The 24,081-nt window shown below is 41.2% G+C and overlaps 1 protein-coding gene across 1 annotated transcript in view; it reads right to left on the bottom strand.

Moving 5' to 3' along the window:
- csmd2 (CUB and Sushi multiple domains 2) overlaps positions 1-24,081 on the bottom strand; it is a 250,294-nt gene that overhangs the window by 203,699 nt on the left and 22,514 nt on the right. The window contains exon 3 of the mRNA XM_069699145.1: positions 5,733-5,845. Within this exon, the coding sequence (XP_069555246.1) occupies positions 5,733-5,845 (113 nt within the window). The remainder of the gene's footprint in view (positions 1-5,732; positions 5,846-24,081) is intronic.

A 24,081-nucleotide genomic window follows, 5' to 3' on the forward strand; every position in this document is an offset into this window, starting at 1 on the left:
CTTTTGCTTTATGGTAATTTGTACTTACATGTACATTTACATGTTAAAGGCTTGATCTTTGTGTTTGTTTTTGTTAATTGTTTTGCTCTTTCAGGCTCCTGGGGTCAATTTTTTTTTTAAATGTGGACTGCATTGTTTGTAGCCAGACATAATCTTTAAAAAAAACAAGACTATACTGTGAGAAGCCTGTATGCCTCAATAGAGAAAGGACGGGAATATGGCAGGTGAATGCTGCTGAATATGCAATTAAAATCATTCAAACAATCAATGTAAATTGCTCCTTGGAGAACAATTACTTTTGTGATTTTTTTTTTTTTTGTTCCTAATCAAAGCCAATTTCACCAACGTAAGCAGCGACGACATCTGAGGAAAGCATCTCTTTGGTGCTCAGCATGTTGTAAAACCCGCTCATCCCCTCCTTTTAAATTAGACACAAACACAAACAGGGTCATATTATACCCCTGAGTAAAATCTGCATTGCCCCCTGTGGAGGGTAAATAGAAAATTACGATTGTGGGATTTGATCCAGGTCTCCACTCTCTGTCACCACTCTTTCAGTTTGGCCAACTTATGGGAACGAGCCTCATTTTTCAATTAGGCGCTAGACTCACTCATGCTTCACTGCTCTCTCATCACCCTCATCTAGTCATCCCCCCTCTCTCTTCTGTCTCAAACTAATAGGGATGCGGGGGAGAGAGGGCGGCGGTGGTTGAAGGGGAGTATATAGAGACGCTATTGTAGATCAGCTCTGATGGACGCAGAAACAAATCTGTGTTGCTGGAAGGACTACCTCTGCTGCTCCTGTACTCACTTTCAGAAATAAAAAAAAAAGTGATTGCCTATGATGACTTATCGTTCCAGAAAACCCATCATAGATTGATTGATTAATTGGTTCTTACTTGTTTCTTTTTTGAAGCCACCCCAAATACAGCACAGCCAATACACTGCTCATATATATTTATAATTCACTCAAAACTCAGCTGCAGATCTGAGATTTACCATATGGATTTAATTACAATTGAGGATATGAATATAGGCAAGGCTACAAGGTTAATAAAGAGTAAATTCAAATGTTTCATAAAATATGTGCATGTCTTTTTTTTATTTTTTTTTTTCTATTTCAGACACCTGCAGTGACTTGCTGAGATGGCAGACTGCTTGAGGCATGCAGCAGGGCTGGCTGTGTTTTTTTCTTCAGATGACCCAGTTGGGAGGCACATTGACTATGCAACTAAGACACAGACGGAAGAGAAACTTGGCAACACATGACTGGATAATCATCACAGTACTTTAATATTCAAGATAGAGAGGGAGAGAGCGAGCGATAACGCTGGGGAAGATGCAACAGACTATGGGAGACATTGACGTTGAGATTCAAGGGGCAACAGAAATAAGGGGGGGGGGGGAGAGGTAGAGAAAGAAGGGAGAAAGATGGCGAGAAAACAGGCAATGGCTGAGTGCGAGGACTGCAGTAAGACATGAAGAGATAAGAGTTCTCTTCTATTCCCAGTAGATATTTTCAGAAGCTCAGCAAATGTTTCTAATTCCCTTTGCCTCCTTTAGCTTCCTTCTCTGTTGCTGCAGATTAAACATGAAGAAAGAGTTTGCAAAGAAATGGAGAAGAGAAAGAGAAGAATAAGATGAAAAAAGGGAGTCTGATGGTTGCCATGGTGATGAGAGGGGAGACATTCCAGAGTGGTCTCGGCCATTACGCAGTGTGTTGGGGAGATGGACTGTGCAGCACTTAGGCTTATTGCAGTGTGGGCTGAAAAAGAACAGATATCTAATATAGACGAGACGGGCTCACACCAAAATGGTGGCTGGTAGGCACAGTCAGAATAAAAACAGGTGGTAGAGTACTGAGGTATTACTGCCAAAACCTGTGCTGAGAAAAGCCAATAAGGCTAAAAAGAAAAGACATATGTCCCATTTGATAAAATGGAAGGACATCCAGTGAGTAAAACCAACACACGTAGACTCAATGGCATCTACCCTCTGACATACGAAGCCAGGCAGATAAATATTTGCACACCCATGTGCAAAAACACAGGCAGAGGTTCACTGATCTCCTCCCACAACAGCCAAGCACAACCCCTCTATCGGAAACAAAGCCAGTGTGTCCTGTCCAATCAGGGGGCATATAGCTTTAGCATAAAACAAAGGGAGCAAGATACATTTCGTAAATCTGTCTTAACTGAAATAGCCTGAATTTCAAACGTGTCCCCATAAAATCACAACTTAACAAGATGTTCCCTCTGCTCATGAAGGATTACATTACAAACACTGACATTTTTTTCTAACTGCTAGCACACATCCTTTGATAATTTAAAGCTGGTGCAGGGTTGTTGCAAAAATTCCATAATAGCCTTTGAGCATATTACAATTCAAGTGGCCTGAGAGAACACTAGAATTATACACCTCCTCTTGGCTCTCTGTTCAGGCTTTAGCTAAATCTAACCTGTACCAGAGACTTTCGGCCAATCACAGGTCATTTTAGAGAGAGGGCATTCCTATCAGCTGTTTTACAAATGCAGATACGTGGGCGCGTGCCTTCAGATGTTAAGCCTGATAAGAAAACTGACAAGGAGGAAGTTTAGAAACAACACAACGATAACTTAAAAATATTATTGATTCTTTATTTCATGAAAGAAGTTGAATTGGAGCCTATGGAGCCAGAAAACGGCCAACTCTAACAGAAAACCACCAGCCCCAACTTTAATGGGATCCACAGGACTATATAAATTTGTACCTACTTCTATTTATTTTTGGCAAATATGTATATAACATTATTAACATTATAAATCTTAGCTCATGCATTTAATCAAATTCCCCAAAAATGTAAGCTGAAGTTTTCAGTTTAAAAATCACTTCTCATACACTTCCAATGTAACTGTAGCAGAGGCAAGACAGAGTTGCATCACAACTGTGCCACAACCAAGATGGATTAAGGGTAATGCAACCTACACACAGCTGGTATTACTTTAGTAGGTACATTATTCACACGTTTACTTTTCCTGAGGTAAACATTACTCCCACGACTTGCACTTGCACTGCTAAGCTGGAGCAAAAGGAATAAAAACCCAATGGCTGGCAGTATATAAAATAGAAAACTATGTAAATAAAAAACATGCACACAAATACAAACATCATTGACAGTCTGGCTATGGTATAACTTCGTCCATTGAATACTGTAGCTTTACTAAGGATGAGCTTGACATGCCATTATAAAAAGTGCATTCTATGAGACAATAAAATGAGATTATGTAGAAATATATTATGCATACAGGCTTGTGGTTGCCCATCACATTTTACTGCAATGAAACAGGGTGACTTGTGCAGTTGGAGGAGAACACAAAGCCTGGTCATGTGTAGAGCTATTTGTTTATAAGTATATTTGGCTCAAATGGAGTGTAACTAACTGCTTAAGTAAACAAGAATTGAGGAAACAAAGAATACAAAATAAGGAAAGAGTAATCTGACATGCAGAGCTCATTACTGAGAAATTATTGAAATAGTAAATACACTTTCCACCTATACATAATTCAAAATTAGCACCTGACAAACACTGGTGATGATTCACAGTGAGATCACTGAATATGTATCATCTCTGGTCATTGCCTGTTCACAGACTGGTTCCCTGCTGCTTATTGTGCACTATTTCTAACTGTGAACTAATCAAATCAAAGCAGAAAAGTGGCGTTATGCCAGTGGCTTCTGGTCGAAACCGACTTTAAAGAAAGCAGCACAAAGCTGTGTGTCAGCTACTGTGACATCCTCCGGGTGTTTTTCTGCTTCCTGGGTAGTTCAATTGCAGACAAGTCATTTGAAACTTCACATTACTCCTGATGATTCCAGGTATGAGTTTGCCAAATGATAAAGAAAAGGAAGAAAAATATCTACTGTGGAAATTAAGCAAAGTTAAATTAAAACCTTAAATTTATTTTGATGTCTTCACTGACTTTTTTACATATTGCTACACACATAAATCACGGAAAATTTCCAGAGTGGCCTATTTCTTTGAAATGTCTTAGTAATTCCTCTGATCTACATATACAATGCAAAGAACGCATTTTCTTGTTTGTTTACCTGGGCTGCTCTTACCAGATTTTTTTTTTTTAAGCCTCATGTTAATTCTGATCAGTTACTACTTAAAAAAATAAGCCTAACCACAACATGGACATTAATTATCTGTGGCCTTTATACCAAAGAGCCCAGGTGAGATTTTTGGTGGTACATTCAAGCCAAAAACCAATGTGTGGCATGAGGAAGACGTTCAAAGGTAGAGCAGAATAGAATATAGTAGAACTGAGTGAACAGAGGCAGATAAAGGGTTGTTTTTGTGGCTTCACATCAGAGGAATAACAGATAGTAGTGCTAAAATTCATACATGCATATCCTGTGTAATAAAGACCAACCGTGGGTGGTCCTTCATCCATTCAGTAACAGTGAACTGGTGCTGTGCTTTGCATAACTCTTGTATTCCTCACTCTCCAATTAACATTCACGGTAACCTACAGGGCACCACCACATGTCAGCACAGCGGAGCCTCTCTCTTTTCCTATGTGACATGGGTCATTGGAGTTGGTCTCCCCAGTGTCATGTAAGGTGGGTGACAGGTAATTATGGCTTTGCATTTGTTTCCCCTGGTGCTCAACAGGGTTGGCATCCCTCAACCATCCTCCCTGGTGCCAAAAGTCACCACAGAATTTAAGATTTGCGTAATTTTATAGTAGTCCCAGAGCTTCATTGGTGTATGTGTGTGCCATGTAATGTACAGTGTGTGCATGTGAGTGAATGTGTACAAAAACAAAGAAAGTAAAAGCTGAAAATGAATCCTGACAGTCTTAAATTACTATAGCTACCTGCAAAGTTCTGCAAACATATTTACAGCAAGAGACAGTTACATCATCCAAGGTCAGAGGCTTTTCAAGTCTGACAGTTTTGTTTCCACTAGTGAGTAACAAAGGCACGATGCCCCAATTGCCTCCCAGTGGAGTTAACAAACAGTCTCTTTGCTCTTTTGTCTTTGGTTTAGTCTAGTCACACCATGTGGTCTTAGGCCTCTTGAGTCTCTTGATGTTGCTCCAACGAGCCACATCCCCACACCCACGATATCTCAAAAAGACTGACAAACCCAAGTCAGGTAATTAGCCTAATTAGTCACATGCTTATATTTCTTTCTCCTCCCTGAGCTCACTGTTATTACTGCATGGGATTGCAGAGTGCTGTCATTAATATCATCACGTCATGGGTCATAAAGCATTCCATGTCACCATGATAAAACTGCCAGTCGTGGCCAGGGAAAGGAGAGATGATAACCTACCTAGATAGAATGGCTTTAAATTAAACCATGCGATGATGCAATTAATTCAGTAGCCACTTATGCCTCTATACTGTAACAACATATTTTCTCCTTCTTCCTTTGTTTTTTTTCCCTTTATGTCAGGATATTTAGAACATTTTTCTCAGTAGCATTTAAGTCTTCTCATTAAGATACCACCAGCAGTGGCTGAAAGATTCCATCATATTCTACATTATTTGCATAAATTACTCATGAGAACAGTGATATATCAATTAATTAAGGAAAACTCAAATCTCAGAAGTGGTTGCGTATGTTTTAAGTACTTTGAACTTGAGCTTAATTTTATTTTATCCAACGCTATCTGCTGAAAGAAAATAACAGGGTAATTTTACCTTTGGCTGAAAAACAAATAACATGAGAGTTGCGTTACCTTCATAGATAGCTTTAAATCCCTGCCCGCTGACCGCGTAGTCCGACAGGAGCCACAGTGTGAGCCTGGAGCCGGTACTCACTATGGGTGAAGGCAGCTGGAACCCCGTTAACCTGAGAACAAATGCACAAAGGGACAATAATAGTCAGACTAAAAAAAGAAAAGAAAAAAACAGATCCAATCAACAGCACAGTTGGTTGCAAGGTCAGGTATGATGCCCACGTCCATCAAGTCAGCTGTTTCCCTCAGGCATTCAAGTATAACTTTTTGTACAACGAGGCTCTGAATCATCCACAAATTATTAAAATGACAAGACCTCAACAGGACAGATTTCTCTCCACCGGTAGAGACAGAGGAGCTGCAAACATGTATTCGCATGGAATTAGAAACACAGCAGCCAATGTGGGAATGAACAAACAACCGCTCAGACAGCAAACACAAAAGCGTCAGACTCTGAGTCAACAATCATTTCTAATGACCATTCAATAGCTTGAAGATGTAAAATTCAACTGGCCACGTCTCAGCCCAAAAGGGGGGAGGACTGGGGGGCAGGGGGAGGGAGGGTGTCTCTGAGACTTGTGCCACTTTCAGTCTTACACTAATGAAAACCAAGTTGGATTTTATTGTTCAAATTTCCACAATTTTACTTATGTTGGACCCATGTGACAAATATTTGATCCTACTGTTAGCTTTACGATTAACAATATTTGATTGACTTTTTTAACCTTGGAAATTGCCTTTATTATAAAAGTGTTCAAAAAGGTTGGAAGTGATTCCTGCAGGTATGGAAATATAGAACAGATGTTTGATAAAACCAGCAATGAGATTCTTTACAGATAATTAGAATTGAATATATTAAGCCTTAAGTAAAAACAGGAAAGTACAGCTTCAGCATTGATTATTTGGGACACCTAAAAAATATTTTGATTGTTGAAACTCAAGGATCCAATAACTTCTATGATCAATATTCATTCAATTACCCTGTGTACTCAATAGTAAACATCTTGAACAATGCAGTGGTTGCCTTGAATTTGTCAGTGTCAAGTGCTTTCTATAATGTGCATAACACATGTACATAACATCAAATTACAAATTATAAATTGAGATAATTAATTTAATTTCGTTGTTATGAGTCTGTGTAAAACTTTATAAAATAACCTTCAAACTCGGCTTCGAGCTGGGACTGTTTTAGTTCCTACTTTCTAGGAAGGAGTAAAATGATGCTTACATCCTGATGCTTCGGTATTTGTCTAACTTCCATATTTTAATGTATACCACTACCACTGCAACTGCTAGAGTTTATATAAAAATATTGATTTCTGTTAACAATTGCAATTAAACACAAGATAAACTCCAAGCAATAACTAAAACTAAATGTGTAATATATATTTATGAATGCCTTAGGATTATATTTATTGGGATAACTATTTGCTAAAATAGCAATTTAGTAGTGTTTGTTTTCATCGCACTTCCGGGGTAACACGACATCCCAGCTGACGGTGCCCAGCTGTAGTCAAATATCTTATAATTTCCCAAATTAGACACACTGCATAATTAATGTTGGCTTCTCTACTGGCAGTGCAAGTTCTGGGAGGCCTGAGTTCATCCTGAGCAAAATATAATTTCAGCAGCTCACATGTTTTGGATCATTGTGCTGCTTGAAGTTCCACATCCATCACTTGGATATTTTTTTTTGGTGGAATTATTTACATTCAGAATATCTCCACTTCCAAGTAAACTTGTACTCTAAGTGCAGTGTGGTTGTCAATCTTCCCCCTGGTTTTCTCCATATAACTTTATACACTCGGATCCATAGGTTGAATCTGAACACAAAAGCTGGTGTCTATTATGTGAGCCTATGAATGGTTTCCCTTGCTGCAGTTTCTTTCCTGTTTTTCTGTATGTCACTCACAATGAAGTCTAATCTGCTGCTGGTCTTTCAGGGTCTGCCTGTGTGCCTTCTGATGTCAGTCACAAGACCATAATTTGTATTACAACTTTTTGACACCATACCCAACAGTGGAAAATGATTTGGCAAATTGAATGTAAGCACAAGATACTTGACCTTTCCTCTGGGCTCAGTTGTCTTTGGCATGTTTGCATCTGTTTTTAACAATTTAGAATTTAGCAGTTCTAAGGTAATTTATCATAGTGGATGTATAAAGTCATTCACACTGAAGTTCACATTGCATGTTATGCACATTAGTGATGGAATAAGTTTGAAAATTCTTCCAAATACTTTTTTTGTTGTCACATAAAGGGATGTGTTCATGCTTTTGCAAGTGAAATATGAATGATTTATTTTTTTAAAACAAACAAACATGGTGGATAAAACATGATTTGAGTTGTGCTGAATGTGTTTTACTAAAGATTAAAACCAGTTTATATGAAATCATTTTATGAACCTGATGGAAATTTGCTGAGAGTCCAACTATCCAAATACTCCCTCTGCATAATGCTAATTAAAATGTTCAGATTGTAAAACAAACAAAAGATGTGTGCTCTATCACTATGACTGTTAATTACCAGCTGGACTAGTTTCAGTATATTTAATCTTAGTTTGAATGAGAATATCATCACAGCTTTGACTCCACTTCTGTCAGAAACTAAAGTAACAGTTTTGAGTAATGAGCCTTGTCAAATGCTTTCAGTAGCAGCTTTACCAGGTACAGCTATTAAATCCAGTTAACATGTTTGCCACCCACCTACTAGCGCTACTCACATTCACTCACACATGCTAATTAAAAAACAGGTGTCCATGTTCATTTGTTGCCAGTCACCACAGGTGGATTCACCTGCTAGTAGATGTGTGTGTGTGTGTGTGTGTGTGTGTGTGTGTGTGTGTGTGTGTGTGTGTGTGTGTGTGTGTGTGTGTGTGTGTGTGTGTGTGTGTGTGTGTGTGTGTGTGTGTGTGTGTGTGTGTGTGTGTGTGTGTGTGTGTGTGTGTGCCATACATCCCTGATTTACAGATTCTAATTAAGGACAAAGTTGCACACCTAACTTTTAGCTCATCCTTGAAATGTCCCTTCCCGGGCGTCGCTTTAATTTCCTGCTCCCACATGTGCTCTCTCACTGCATGTGCATCCCATTCCTTAAAATCTATTACATCCTTCCCTTTTATCTCTCGGGCATTAAGAGGGACCTCAGTGTTTTCTTGCTTAATCCTTAAGTACCACATTGGAGGTGGGGGAAATTGCAAAACACCAGTGCGGAGAGATGAATTGGACCAAAAAGGGGAGAGGACTTTAATATATGCGTGATTTCACTCCTGTGTGTGAGATTGTCACAGTGGGATATCAGCTAAACGATGGGACACATGTTCATGCAAATAGCCCCTTCGCTGACCGCAAATTGAGTTGGAAGGCAGCCATCTTGGTTCAGCAGCGCACTGCGGTGAAGGGAAGGAGGGGGGAGGAGGGGGTGGGAGGGTGATAGAGGGTATTATGGAGGGGGCTGAGGAGAGGAGCGGTCGACAAACTAAGAGGGATTCTCGCAGCATCCACATCGTGATCATCTGGCATGAGCTAGATACGGCCCTGAATCATTTTTCCAGGCAAAGAGAAAACAAAATGGATCCTGTCAGAAAACACACAGAAGCTGGCTTCACATGCGAACGTAGATTAAATATTGCAATGCGATATGGGCTGCAGCAATCTGAGGCGTGCAGCCAGTCTTGTGGGGGGGGAAAAAAAACAGCTAGGGGATTGCTTGTTATCAAGGAAAAGATGCGAGATATGATTGCAACTGAGCGACACAAAAGAATGGATTTGTAACACAGGTGTCTCAAGTGAGTGGTAAACTGATTGAGGGATGATGAGAGACAGTGAGTGACAAAGGAAGGAGAGAGAGAAAAGAAAAATAGCAGATATGGGAAATCATTGGCTGTTTATATTATTGGAAATTCTGAGTAATGTCAGAAATTAGGAATATAGGTGGATGTGTGCATGGCTGCATCCACAGTGAAGAGTATATGCTGTAGATGTGTGTGTAAGTGTTTGCATAAGCATGTGTGTGTGTATGTGTGTGGGTGTGTGTGTGTGTGGGGGGTGTGTATGAAGAGAGCAGAGGTCTATTAAAAGGGTTTTCCAGCTGACTGGCCTTCGTATCATCTCAATGAAGAACCTCTGCTTCCAATTATCCCACCACTACCCATGGGAATGAGACGGGGCAACAGAGGAACAGTGTGGGAAGATGGCTGCATGGGAAAAAGAATCTAGAAGTATTGTAATGAGGAGATGGCAGCGTTGAAGAACAGGTGCGAGAAAAAGGGCATAATATGATTAGCAGGAAGGTGAGAGAGAAAGATATACCTCAGTACTTGGGAATGTAGAAAAAAAAAAGTTGAGCGCGAATGAGTCATGGTGAAAAACTCCTTCATTAGGCTTCACAGCTATTCAGGGATTCACACACAAACACGCACATGCACTTTTCTTTTTCTTTTCTGTTTTTATTCATTTGAACATTTTTGTGCGGGTGTGTTTGAGATCTCCCGTCCAAATGTATGCATGTTTCCAGCTGTAAACAGACAGAGACTAAATCAGGTCATTCCTCCTTTTAATCTTATTCACTCAGTCAATGTGTGTGTGTGTGTGTGTGTGTGTGTGTGTGTGTGTGTGTGTGTGTGTGTGTGTGTGTGTGTGTGTGTGTGTGTGTGTGTGTGTGTGTGTGTGTGTGTGTGTGTGTGTGTGTGTGTGTGTGTGTGTTATCAGGGTGGAAGGTAAGCACAGTGCTGAGACAGCTGATTTTCCCCCAGAAGAAGGGAAGAGAGAGGATAAAAAAAGAAAAATAGATACAGCAGCAAGATTTTGATGGCTGAGTAGAGGGAGTAGAGGGGAGACATTAGCCAATAAATGATGGGTGGTAAGAGAGAGAGATGGGGAGAGAGGGAGTTGAAGTGCACAGTGACGAACTGTGTGTGTGTTTTTATGTGTGTTTGTGCCGGTGTGTGTATTCTTTCCTATACGAGACCCTGGAGCCATAACTTGTCAGTGGTCAAGGCCAGGGGCTGCTGCTCTGTTGTGCTCTGTAAGCTCTAACTCTCCACTGACTGCCTATCACACTAAGAGCAGTAATGTGAACTAGTGCCCAGCCCCTGCAACCCCTGAAGCCCCTGCAGCACACACACACACACACACACACACACACACACACACACACACACACACACACACACACACACACACACACACACACACACACACACACACACACACACACACACACACACACACACACACACACACATACACATACAAGGAGAAATGAATGGTTCCAGTTGCAGCTCTTCCGTATGTTTTAAGCAAAAGGAAATATTCTTAAAGTGTTACTGGTTTTAAAGCCATTCAGTGTAGGTGTGTGTGTGTATGACTCATCCCTGGTCCTAAAAAAAAGGCTAAACGTGTAAGCACAGTGGAGGTTAAAATGGCACTCCATTCCCACACACATGATTTGATTCCCCCAGTTAATAGGACGAGTTTCACAAGCAATTAGGACATATTTGTATCAGCCTTCTCGTCCTTTCTTGTTGGGTAAGCTGTAATGTACCGCGTCACTTCGCCCAAGGGCACGATCCGGCCTTGATAGAGTTGCCTTCAGCGCTCTCAGTTTCAGTTTAAAAATCCTGGTACTTAAAGCGTATTACCAGTAATCATGGTGGTTAGTAGATCTGCAGGCAAAGAGAGAATTACAACCTCTAAAGACGTTGATGACACGGACTGTATATACTTTAAATGCCACTTTTTTACTTTCTGCTAACAGATTTCTGCCAGTTTAAACTGTGAATGATAAGATCCAGGAAGCTTGCAGAGCCACAACAAAGGTGAGACTTCATAGCGGCAGCGACGATTTGTAAACCTCATATACAGCTTCCCACAGATCCCACAACCCATCAATATTTCAAACACGGCTGACGTATTTTTGACTCGAAAACGCTAATTCCAGCTGTCTGTCTTGTGAGGAGAGACGAGCTGTAGCATGCAGCTGATCATCAATATTCATGCCCGTGTGTGACATCACAAGGTATTTGCGGATCGCTGCTGAAACGCTGTAAAGGCGGGAGAGTGTCTCAGATGTCTCTGACGCTGAATGCTGATGGTGGAGATAATCAGCCACAGTCAGGTCCGACGGAGAGACAAACTGCAGTGAAGTCATTAACAAACCAGCGTCTCTGGAGGAAGAGAGGCAGAGAGCGATGCTGATAGAAGGAGCGGAAAGGGAAGGTGAGAGGAGGAAGAAGATAGAGGTGGGAGGAGAAAATATTAGCAGTGACTTGAGGAGATTTGAACAGATGAAGTGCTCCGGAGTAAATACGAACAAGTAAACAGAAGTGTGTGAGGGGTATTTGGCTGTTAAAAACAGACAAAATGCAAAAAAACCTAAACAGCAAAAAAGGAGAATCTGAAATTCTGGGCCGAGAGAGAATGAAGTGTGAAAGAAGAAACTGATGCAATTTAGACAAAAGTGGACAATTTATCGTGTCTGAACCAAGCGGCAACAAGCAGTGACGTCAACCACTGGTTTGTGAACGGCCGTTACGAAGCCTCGAGTTCGGATTTTGGCCGACGCCATCTTGCTAGTCCCGAACAGTTTGGAGCCGGTAGTGACCATATTTGGACAAGTTGGGGGGGAGCAAGAGGTGGATCTGACTTGATCTGATTGGAAACACGGCGATACTACATCCCAACCACTGATAGCTGTAACCTGACTGCACCACAGGCCTGTCAATCAAACAGACACCCCCCCCCCCAAAAAAAACACAGCTTTTTGAGCCTTATTTTCTAATTAATTACTGGATTATTTTCAGATGGACAGCCAGAAAACGAATAAGAAGGAGTGACTTTAGCTAACAACACAGACATAACGTATGGAGAAATTGTATTGGCTGAGAATTTTATGAGACTAGCTGAATGGGAGTCTATGGAGCTGGAGTCTTTTTGGAGCAAACCTCTAGCGGCACTCAGTTGAATTGCAGCTTAAGGCACTTCCGCATCTGCCTCATTTTCTGTGCAAAATAACAAAAGTAATCAAAGGATGAGTGAGTGTGAATGAGTGGAGGAGTTGTGGAGCACTGAAGGGATGGCTTTATCAGAGATAAGTGCTCCATTGTCTTAAATTAGATCTATTTCTTTCATCTAATTCGACCTTAAGGTTTGAAGTAAGTATGGTGGAATGGCACACACACACACACACACACACACACACACACACACACACACACACACACACACACACACACACACACACACACAAAGATTTACTTCTCCTGGAGTGTCTACCAGTCAGCAAGTGAGCGTGACTGGTTTATCTGCAGGCTATCTGCACTCCATTAACAGTGCATTACATTGTCCTGATGCTATCTGCATCTTCCAGCACCACAGATACCTCTAAGACAACAGTAGTGAGTTGCCCCCTTTATACAGGATATTAAGTAAGTAGTGCAAAAGACCATGAATGGTGCCTTAATGGGTCTTTAATACTTAGAACCTCAACAACAATTCTTCTTTTGAATTTCCTGCTTGTATACACAAATGTAAATCACACGGGAAATAATCTAATACCACTGACAGATGTGCATTCCCGGACAAATAAAAAGCTCAATGATTGGAAGCCTCAATAAGAAATCCTTAAATGATTACCAAAGTAAAACAGAAATGAATTATTTGTTCATTTGTTCCCCCTTATGTAGAGACATAAGTCAATTACACTTACAGCAAACAAATCAAGGCTGACAAATGGAACAAGGTGACGCTCATGCGGCCGCTGTGTTTTCCCTCTGCTCCGCACAAATCGCTCTACAATAATCCTCGGGCAGAAAACAATTAGGGGTAAAATAAAACTAATTCAATGCTGTGCCACTATGGCCCCTAGGAAAAGTGACAAAGCTAAGTGGTAGCCTGTTGTTTACTCGCCAGTGTATGAGTCTGTGTGTGTGTACTGAATAGTGTGTGAGTGCACAGAGCAATTATGACACACAAAGAGGATGTAAATGATCAAGGAGAGAGAAAGGACAAACATAAGGGACTTAAATGAAAGCCAAGAGGAAGCAAGGTGAAAGAAATCCTGCAAGAAGGAGGACAGGCACACAAAAGGAAAATAAAAGATTATTCTTATATTGTTACATTTGGGAGCTGTAATCATAGCTGTTGTGTAAATACTCATTTGACAACAGTAGTGGTGCAGAAGTCCAGTTATACCAACATAAATAGGTTATATAACACCTATGTGCAAAGACGAGTCGATAATGTGTGGATGAATCAGCCTGACAAGTATTTTTGATGTGTGACACACAAGAGTTGGCCAAGAGTAGTGGTGCGAGGATGATGGGAATGTAAGTGAGAGAAAAACAAACAAAAGCCCGCTCATGTAGGCTTGGGTAAGCGCAATGTTGCCTTTCCCAGAATCGCTCAGATTAAAAAAAGACACATGCAGCCATTTTCCACTTAGTATAGCACACACCCGATTCCTCTTCCACCAGTTGAGGTTTTCACTTGCATGTTGTCTCTGGCTGTAGTATGTGGACATGAAGTGTGTTTTTAAGCCCAATATAGTGGAGCCATTGCTTTCATAAAGTCTTACATTGTGTAACCCAGCACCACGAGACTTCTAAATTCCCCTTCCCCACCCCCTCCGTGTAAATTTTATATAAACTAACACATAAAAAATATTTAAAAAAAAACAGAAAATAATGAAAACAATGAAACACCATCTTTGAAGTTTTTTTCCTCATAAAATGTCTGAAGCTTGTGATATAATCAAGCCTCTCTTCTGCTGGTTTTGGCATGTCGGAGACAGACAGGCTACGTTTAGAGTATTTGCAGGGGCCCGCGAGGCGCTGTCCCCTGAAATTAAGCTAGTGATAGAACACATCACTTCAGATCAGCCCTCGCTTGCTTTTCCTGGTTGTAAATAGAACTTTGCGACCCTAATTCTGATTTCATTCATTGTACCCATCCTCAGAATGGAAGAGACAACAAAGTAAAGTCTCTGTCAACAAGAAAGAGAGTGAGAGAGGAGAGAGACAGGGAGGGGGAGGGGGAGGGAGACGGGGAGAGGGAGAGGGAGAGGGAGGGAGACAGGAAGAGAGAGGGAGAGAGATGGGGAGAGGGAGAGGGAGGGAGAGAGGGAAAGGGGGAGAGGGAGAGAGAGAGAGGGAGAGAGATGAGAGAGAGGGAGAGGGAGGGAGACGGGGAGAGGGAGAGAGGGAGAGAGGAAGAGAGAGGGAGAGAGAGACAGAGAGAGAGAGGGAGAGAGAGAGGGAGGGGGAGAGGGAGAGAGAGGGAGGGAGAGAGATGGGGAGAGGGAGAGGGAGGGAGACGGGGAGAGGGAGAGGGAGGGAGAGAGAGGGAAAGAGACTGAGAGAGGGAGAGGGAGGAAGGAAGACGGGGAGAGGGAGAGAGGGAAAGAGACTGAGAGAGACAGAGAGAGAGAGAGAGAGAGAGGGACAGAGATGGGGAGAGGGAGGGAGAGAGGGAGAGAGAGAGAGAGAGAGAGAGAGAGGGGGAGGGAGAAGGGGAGAGGGAGAGAGAGGGAAAGAGACTGAGAGAGGGAGAGGGAGGAAGGAAGAAGGGGAGAGGGAGAGAGAGGGAGGGAGGGAGAGAGATGGGGAGAGGGAGAGGGAGGGAGAGAGAGGGAAAGAGACTGAGAGAGAGGGAGAGAGAGAGGGACAGAGATGGGGAGAGACAGAGAGAGAGAGGGCGGGAGAGAGAGGGAGAGAGAGAGGGAGAAAGATGGGGAGAGGGAGAGGGAGGGAGGGAGGGAGACCGGGAGAGGGAGGTGTGGTAGGAGCAGAGACCTGATGCCATTGGCCTTTATATTGTTGATTTTAGCAGTCATCACAAATTCTGGTTTGAACCCTGTGTCTCGGGTTTAATCCTGGCTGCCGATTAAATGTATTATTTAATTTTAAAAGAGAGGTCTTGGGTTATTTTTATTTAGGCTTTCAGAAGCTATTACATAGTTAAATCAATGAATTTCATTAAACAGCACAATTTGTTGTGGTGATCTGAAAATATGACCCAAATGTTCCAATTTCATATTATGGTCATGATGCACAAACACCACAAAATGCCACAATATTGCCATGGCAACCTGCTGTTTTACTAAAAAGATTTGGCCCCTCGCCATTTTTAACTGCCCCCTCAGTCACTTTATCCTGGCGACGGGCCTGATTGGGTTCATGTTTTTCAATTTGTGTTTCTGGAGCACTGAGTGACTTCCCATCCCCACAAATGTAAATTACAGTTGACACTGAAGCAACAGTAGGACTTGCTAAGAGACATGAACATTTTCTGAAAAGAAAAGTGCAGATTTTATAATTGCTAGTTTGTGAAGTGGCTTACAACAACGTGTACATTCACTCACTCTTTCGGGAGGTAAGGATTAAAACATTTGTACTGCTGCCTACATTATAAAGTTTTTTTTACTGGACGACTGTTCTTTCATATCCTTGATAGAAATACAGTTGGCATACAATCAGTGTACAGACCTACCGTCAGACCTATTTGAATCACAGAATAAATCGGAGATGTGGGGCAGTGTTCAAAGGTAAAAAGTTTTACGTGGTTACTTCCAGGAAAGAGAAATATAAATGCTACAGCGTATGATGTTTAAACAGCTTTAACTCTGTGCCAGCAATTTGATGCCTCAACATCACTGTGAATGAAGCCAGACCCATAAATAAATGGTTTTCTGACTTTGGAACAACTTAAGTGCTGTGAACAGATCCTTGACCTCCAGCATCTTTAGAAAGAATTGGAATGCGCCCACCACGAGCCAGTCCCTGTCACATAACATTAGCACCTGACAGTACAAAAGCAAAGATGATATGGGTTTGATATCCAGGTGTCCACATACGTCTGGTCATGTTGTGTCTGAAACATGAATTGTTCATTAATGACTCGGTGGATCAGGAGTGTGTTTGTGTGTCTGTGCATTGATGCATTCCTGCAGGCTTTAAGTCTTTGCCTGAGGTTTCTTCCAAAGACTGCATGAAGCTCAGAATCTACAGTAAAAATTTCATGATTTGCACTCCTATCTCGCTCTCTCGCTCTCTCCCTCCACCTCTTCAGTTTCTCGCTCGCTCTGCGGAGGGATGCCACTAATAAACTCCAGAACAAGGTTGGGCAGAAGATCTGATCAGCCAGCAGGGCTAACAGGGACACAGTGGCCGATGGAGCGCCCCAACCAATGCTTTGGACTTTCTACCCTTCGCTCTTCTTTCCTCTCTGTGGCAAGGATGATCAAAGAGGAGCAGAGGGAGGGCGAAGGCGAGGGGAAGAGAGCGGAGGCGGAGGAGGAGGGGGAAGGGGAGGAGGAGGGGACGGCAGGGGTGTATTTGTGTGTGTCTACCGGAAAAAACAACACTGGATCTAGAATTAGCTTCAGGCTCACACCAACTATTCACATGCCATTTGTCTCGTTCCTGCAGACTGTGGACAAGCTCTCTTTTAGTCAGTCCCTGTCTGTAGTTATTCACATTAATTATTAATTATGTGTCTTTTTGGGTATATAGAGACCACATTAATGCGTTTTACCTCACTCCTCAACATTCCTGCACTGTAGTGTTTGTAGATTCAACAGACATCCTTCATGATGGAATTGATGACAGAATGTTTAAAGCTGAAAATGCAGAGTTAACCTTTGACTTTCCAACAACTACATAAGCACAAGTGCAACTGGTCACATGCAACAAGTGTCTAATAACATTGCGAGGCAAATCCTTTCGACTCAGCGCGGCTGGTGTGCACATAGGCATTTGTTTGTGTGTGTGTGTGTGTGTGTGTGTGTGTGTCTGTGGGAATGCGTGCAAAATATGTGGTGCTTTATCCATTATCACGTTTCACAAGGTGTTTGGATAACTAATTAGATTGCTATGCTGTGTGTCTCCCAGGGATGAACAGGAGAAAACAAAAGGAAAGGGTGAAATCAAGGAAGAGAAACGTGACTGCAGCAACATAGAGGAAAAAAAGAAAAAAAACACCCAGCAAAATCAACACAGGCTGGAAAAATATGCCAGGGATTTGCCTAAGCTGGGAAACAAATAGTGCACAAGAAAAACATCTGCGCTTCACAGTCCAATAGATGACAGCTAAAGGGAATGTATTTCTTTAGTTTTAGGGCAAATACCAAAGATTCTCTGCTACCGTATTGGTTTTTTTTCTGTCTTGTCTGTCTTTGTGTTTTTGTTTTGTTTCTGTTTGACTCTGACTCTTGAACTCGGTTGGTGTATCAGCAAATCGTTTTTCTGCAGAGTTCTTCGGGTCAAGACGAGTCCAATGAATATAAATTAGTCAATTCCAGCCAAATAGATGCGGTTTCTGTTTGAGTTTTGTCAAAAACACAGCAATTTCCTCTTCTTCTACAAAATTTATGTGTAAAAAGAAATGTGTGTGTGTGTGTGTGTGTGTGCGTGCGTGCGTGCGTGTGTGTGTGTGTGTGTGTGTGGAAGGCTTCTATTGTAAGTATACATTAGGATTTGAAGAACTAGACTTGAAATCAATTGGTTAAAAAAAAAATGTAGATATTGTTGACATCAGTATCTGTTTCATTTATCCTGTTTTCAACAGAGCATCTCCATCCCACATTTCATCCCAGATTGACAGGTTAAAATCCATTGCTCATGCAGTCCACACAGCTGAATATATTGATTAGTTTATCCCCATGGTGACTGAAATGTTTTAATATTCCTCGCAGTTTTGTCAGACTAATATCATTGATTTCACCCATATTCGGCTGTGACTGATTCAACGGTGAAGATACAAACAGGAGGTGGGCTGCAGGTCTGCACTTCGGTCTCCGATCACGGCTGAAAGTGCTCAGCCGGTGGACCCATCCTCATTGCTTGATGCGATTCTGCTTTTTTCTTCTCCTGGAGCTGCAGGTATGTTTATGTTCAATTTGGAGTCATTCTGATGGAGGCAAACACCACCAGCAATGATGTGCCCTACATGACGCAGATGCAACAAACAGCCAGTATCTGTTTCTATTATCAGATCAAAGCAATTGTTGAGTTCTAAAAGCAAACATTTTACGCCGGCAAACGTGATAATGAATTGTTGGAAAGTACTGGAGAGAATGCATATCATATGGTGTTTGAGCCTAGAGCAATTATTAATAAAAAATGATGGAGTTATTATCAAGGGAGAGCTGCAATATGATATGCAATATGATGCTGAATATGTATTTCCATGTATTCTTTTGGTAAACAATAAAAACTTATTGATTAGTATTCCATCCAAATATAAAGATGAATGGTTCAGAGGCATAACAGACACAGTTTCCATTTGAGAATTTCTCTCATTCATAAAATGAAGTGACTGTCAAGTCACTTTTGAAAATGATAAATATCCCATTGTTATTGCTTGATCAATCCAAAGTATGACTGGAATAATTATAAATTATGCCAGCAGTGGAACAAAAGCCACAATGAGTCTGTTTCTGAGTCTGCGCGTCCCCTTCCACAATGTTAAATCCAGACAAGGCATACATGTTAAAACTGCAGCGAGCTCATGAGTCGTACTGCGCCTCAAGTATTGTAATTGGAAAATTGTGACTGACATGATTTGCATAAGTTGTCATGCAAATCAACAAAATTAATTCCTCACAGTGAGAAAAGCATAACATCCACCTCCCACCATCGTTTTGTTAGGAGGTGTTTATCAATTTATATCATGACATTTTTGGCTTTGTCTTGGTTCCTGTCATATTATATGCAATTTCTCTTTACATTAAAGTCTTTATTAGCGCTGCCACAATATCAGATTTTCACAAAATGATGACCGTGGCCAAAATAATTCACAATTACGATATCATTGTAATACTGATTGAAAATGTTATCAAAATAATTATGATTATGCTATTAGTAGAGGTGTTTCATTTTAAGGGAACGGATAATTGTGGGACGCACTGCTCGTTATCACTGGTTTCTCCTCGATATGAAACATGCCCGCTTACTAAGGTCCATTGATTTCAAAGACCACATAGGTGTGGTCTTCACATTGATTGGATAAATATTTGATTTCTAGTCTGAATCTTTCAGCCTAGGCTGATTTAAAAATTGTTGTGGCTGCTATTCACCACCTTCTCACCTTGTGTATGTGTCAAAACCTCGTTTTGTCTTTCTTAAAAAGTTTCAAAGCTGCATGTTATATACATTTTTTTATTATTACTATTAAAGTTATTTCTACCCATCACACACTCATCAAATTTGTTTTTTTTTTTTTTCTAAAAAGTTACAGAAGGGGACATGCTAGGAAATGCATATTCGTTTGCAATATGTCATGTGCTTGGGGGGGAGGGGAAGTGTCAAAGAAAACTACAAAATCACAGTATTCCGAAAAAAATATATTTGCAAAAGAAACATATTAGGCTGTTAAAAGAAAGAGGAACGTTTAACCTTTCAACCAAAAACAGCAACTGTGATATGTTTGTACAGTTTGGTGGCTTGATTGAAAAGCAAAGAAGGGCCACGGTGCCATAAAATGTATCAACCCACTGACAAGGCTGCTCTTTAGTGTCCCGCCCAGAAAGATCAACAGGGTGTGAGATCAGTGAAAAGGCAAATTAGCATTTCCTAGCATGCCTTCTTGCTTTGTAACTTTTGAGAATTAAGCAATCAAATCACATGTGTATAACTGGTGGATAGAAACATTGATTTATCAAAAAAAACATGCAGTTTTGGAACATTTCAATGAGGACAAACAAAGATATTATGTCTCCAAGTGGACAAGGTAGGAACGTGGAATATATATCCCTATTTTAGTCGTACATGCTGATGAGGCATCAGCGAATGGGTCTCATCTATAAGATCCATCCAGGTGAGAGCCTTATTTAATGTTGTGCTCTATCTAAATGACAACTCGGGCAATTGGCTAAAAGGGAAGCTAGATGAGAAGAATCCACTCTTGTTAGTTGAACAGAGCATGGCAAGAGCACCATTCAGAGTGACAGTGTAAAGCAGATATAGTGGCGTTGGTATTGTCACCATATTGTCAATATTAAAAAAAAAATGTGTTTCATGGTTATCATCAATACTGGTAAATTGTGACGCCCCTTTTGTGTATAAATAAACCTGACAAAACTTACAACAAACATTTGAATGAAAAAAAAGTAATCCTTCCACTGTTTTTTAAAAGGCTTTGGCCTTTTCTTAAATTATTTTTGGTAATAATGTTTGCCACCAACCTGTGCTCATTAGGTTTTTGTGCACTGCTAATCAGAAAAGATGAACTTGTGGTTGCTGATACGATCGTCATGCATCATTAACTCGCTATATCTGATCTAGCCAAGTTGAATTTTGAAAATAGGTTTGATGAATATTTTCATCTGATGCACATTTGAGCCTGTTCTGTAGTGCTACCAGTAGCCAAACATAAAATCTGATTCTGGTCGTCCACTTATCAGCATGGCAAACTCAGATCATAATTCTTCCACATTATACCAGTTTCTTGCACAAGACTACCAAATAAGTTAATTTACATACGTATGGATTTTCTGTCTTCATATGATGCCATTCACGAAATTCCTTTTTTTTTTTTTTTACATTTATATTATATTAAGTGGGGTTGTAGAAGACAACAGTTATAATTATATACTTTCTTTTTTGAGTACTTATACTGACTAAAATGTAAGAAGGGAGCTCTACATGGGCATAATTATACCTTTATTTTTACTGGCTATATTTGCATCCTTGAAGGCTTAAATGGCTCAACAGGCAGACCTCCCAAAATAATTTGGTGCATTCTTTCGTTTCAAATGAGCGCAGCCTCGAGCACAGAAGGGCTGAAAGTGTCCCATCTTTTTAAAGGGTGCGCTGCATGTATAATCTTTTATCTCAGCGGGGAAACATTTCATCTCATGCCGCAGCCCGAGTGTACCCTGTTAAGAACATTGATAGGTCTTGGGATGGGAGAATGTCAATAGTACACACAATGAGTGATACACAGGATGTGGGATATAAATTCACAGGCATCTAGTTGATTATTTCTCTAATCTGGGCTTACTGGGCCTAATAATTCTGCCTTACAGGTGAACAGATGCCATAAATCTCAACATCGTTTCACTTTTTTCCCAGCGCGGGATGATGAAAAACAAACTATCACTCTTCGTCCTGTTTTTAGCAGTATGTCGTTAAAGCTGGCGTTGATAAGTGGCAGTCTCTCCATTAACAGCCCAGACTCAAAGGAACCATAAATCCAACACTGTGACTGTGTTTGTGTGTGTGCATCATCAGGGTGTCTGCTTGCACATGTCTGCCTGTGTGTATAAAAAAAAAAAAAAAGAAGAAAAAAACCCATCTGCATATCTACATGGAGTGCGTGCTGTTGAATAAGATGCTCAATCATGACCACCACAAACTAATAAAAAACATGCAGCCTGGAAGCCATATTTCTCAGAATCCAACGCTCCACCTCCTCATTTAGATATGCACTCCTTCCACAGATGTCAGTGAGTTAAACACTGGGACGAACAGACAAAAAGGGAACGTGTGTGTGCGCAAAATACCAAACACGTGCGCACACACCAGGGCGTTCACACACTGGAGTCATTTTCCAAAGTATGTGTTGTGAGAGATTGATGACCAAGGCCTTCGCTAAAGAAGAATTATTGCTATGGCAAGCGTTCAGGCAGGAAGTGCCATTGTACGTCACGCGCTCTCACCCTGACCCGCACACATTGGCTCTTTACAAGCTTGACTCACTGACCAACATTGTACTTGTTCACACATACAATATCAGACATGGATGGACTCCAACGCACCACATGCAGGGAGAGATAAGAAGCTGAATCAACGCAAGCATAACAGCAACTACTGTATATAAACCTCTGGGAGATGACCAGCATTAACTGGACTTAGAGGTGATAAATTAAGATATTATAGCTTGTGTACAGCCAAATACAAGTGTTATAAAATATTAAATAATGCACATCCATATATGTTTATGTGAGCAGCTGGTATAACGTAAGAGAAATGCTTTCCGAAAGCAGAAAAGTCTGTGTATCTAAAAAATTATAAGGCAAACAGTTTTCCAGCTCACTGCCATTTATTCTGTGCTTATAGGTGTGTGTGTGTGTGTGTGTGTGTGTGTGTGTGTGTGTGTGTGTGTGTGTGTGTGTGTGTGTGTGTGTGTGTGTGTGTGTGTGTGTGTGTGTGTGTGTGTGTGCGTGCGAGTGTGGTGTTCATTTTATCTGTATTCCAATAAACCTTGATTTTGTTGACACTGAATCAGCTTGCTGGGATGGGGTGTACACAAGATCCCCTGTTGTAAGCACAGTCTGAGAACACACACACACACACACACACACACACACACACACACACACACACACACACACACACACACACACACACACACACACACACACACACACACACACACACACACACACACACACACACACACACACACACACACACACACACACACACACACACACACACAGTGTGCCTCTCCGTTATACTCCCACACACACACATTCCAGTACACAAACTCACATTGTGACACCCCAACCTCACAGCTCTGAGGGCTGACTGTAGTGTTAATGCCACTCCCAGCATCATGCACTAGTGCTCCTTATTTAGGTCCTATCGAGCCCGCAGGCTGAAAATCTGTCCCTTCCGTGCCTCCTCCTCCTCTCCCTCGCTTCCCCTGCCCTTCCCAGACTGCTAGGCCTTAAGTCCCCCCGTTCCATCACTCCATCACTGAGAGGGAGGCATGTGGAGAGAGACGCCTTCACACACCTTAGCAGCTTTTCCCCGTGCCGAAATGTACTCATTGTTCCCAGACTGGCAGTTACAAGGTGAAATGTGACACAAAAGTAAGAGAAAGATTGCTTTTTACGAGTAAGAAATGTGCACTCTCGTTCAGAGTGACAGTGAGTGAGCTGGTAGAGGCTCAGTGTCTCGCTTAAGGTCAAGTTGACTATTGCTTTAGTCATGGAAAGGTCTCTGACTACTGTGTTACAATGCTACAGGGTCTGTTTAACCCATGACACGGGGGTCACTGCTGTGTAGGGAGGAGTTTCCTAATAATAATTTAAATGTAGTATCATATAAAAGGCTGTGTACAGGGAAGCCAAAATTCATGCATCATTCACTACTTTAATGATAATCTTTAAAAATATAATATTATTTGTTTATTTTTTTTCCTTTCAGCAAATTACTAATCCTTAAATGTGTCTTCAAAGGGGCTTGCAGAACCTATATGCAGCCAATCTATCACAGTAACAATTTCACTTCCTGAGGTTGTACTATTGTTGTGTCAATGCATGTGGACTGCTTTAAAAACGGTCCCTTCAAATAATGCATTCAGACCTCCTCCTGCATCACAGAGGGTCAGATTCTGCAAACCAA

Source organism: Brachyistius frenatus, unplaced genomic scaffold (assembly GCF_029030835.1).
Source record: "Brachyistius frenatus isolate BFR_SWC_R1_liver_20210118 unplaced genomic scaffold, ASM2903083v1 Contig_2, whole genome shotgun sequence".
Taxonomy (NCBI): Eukaryota; Metazoa; Chordata; class Actinopteri; family Embiotocidae; genus Brachyistius; species Brachyistius frenatus.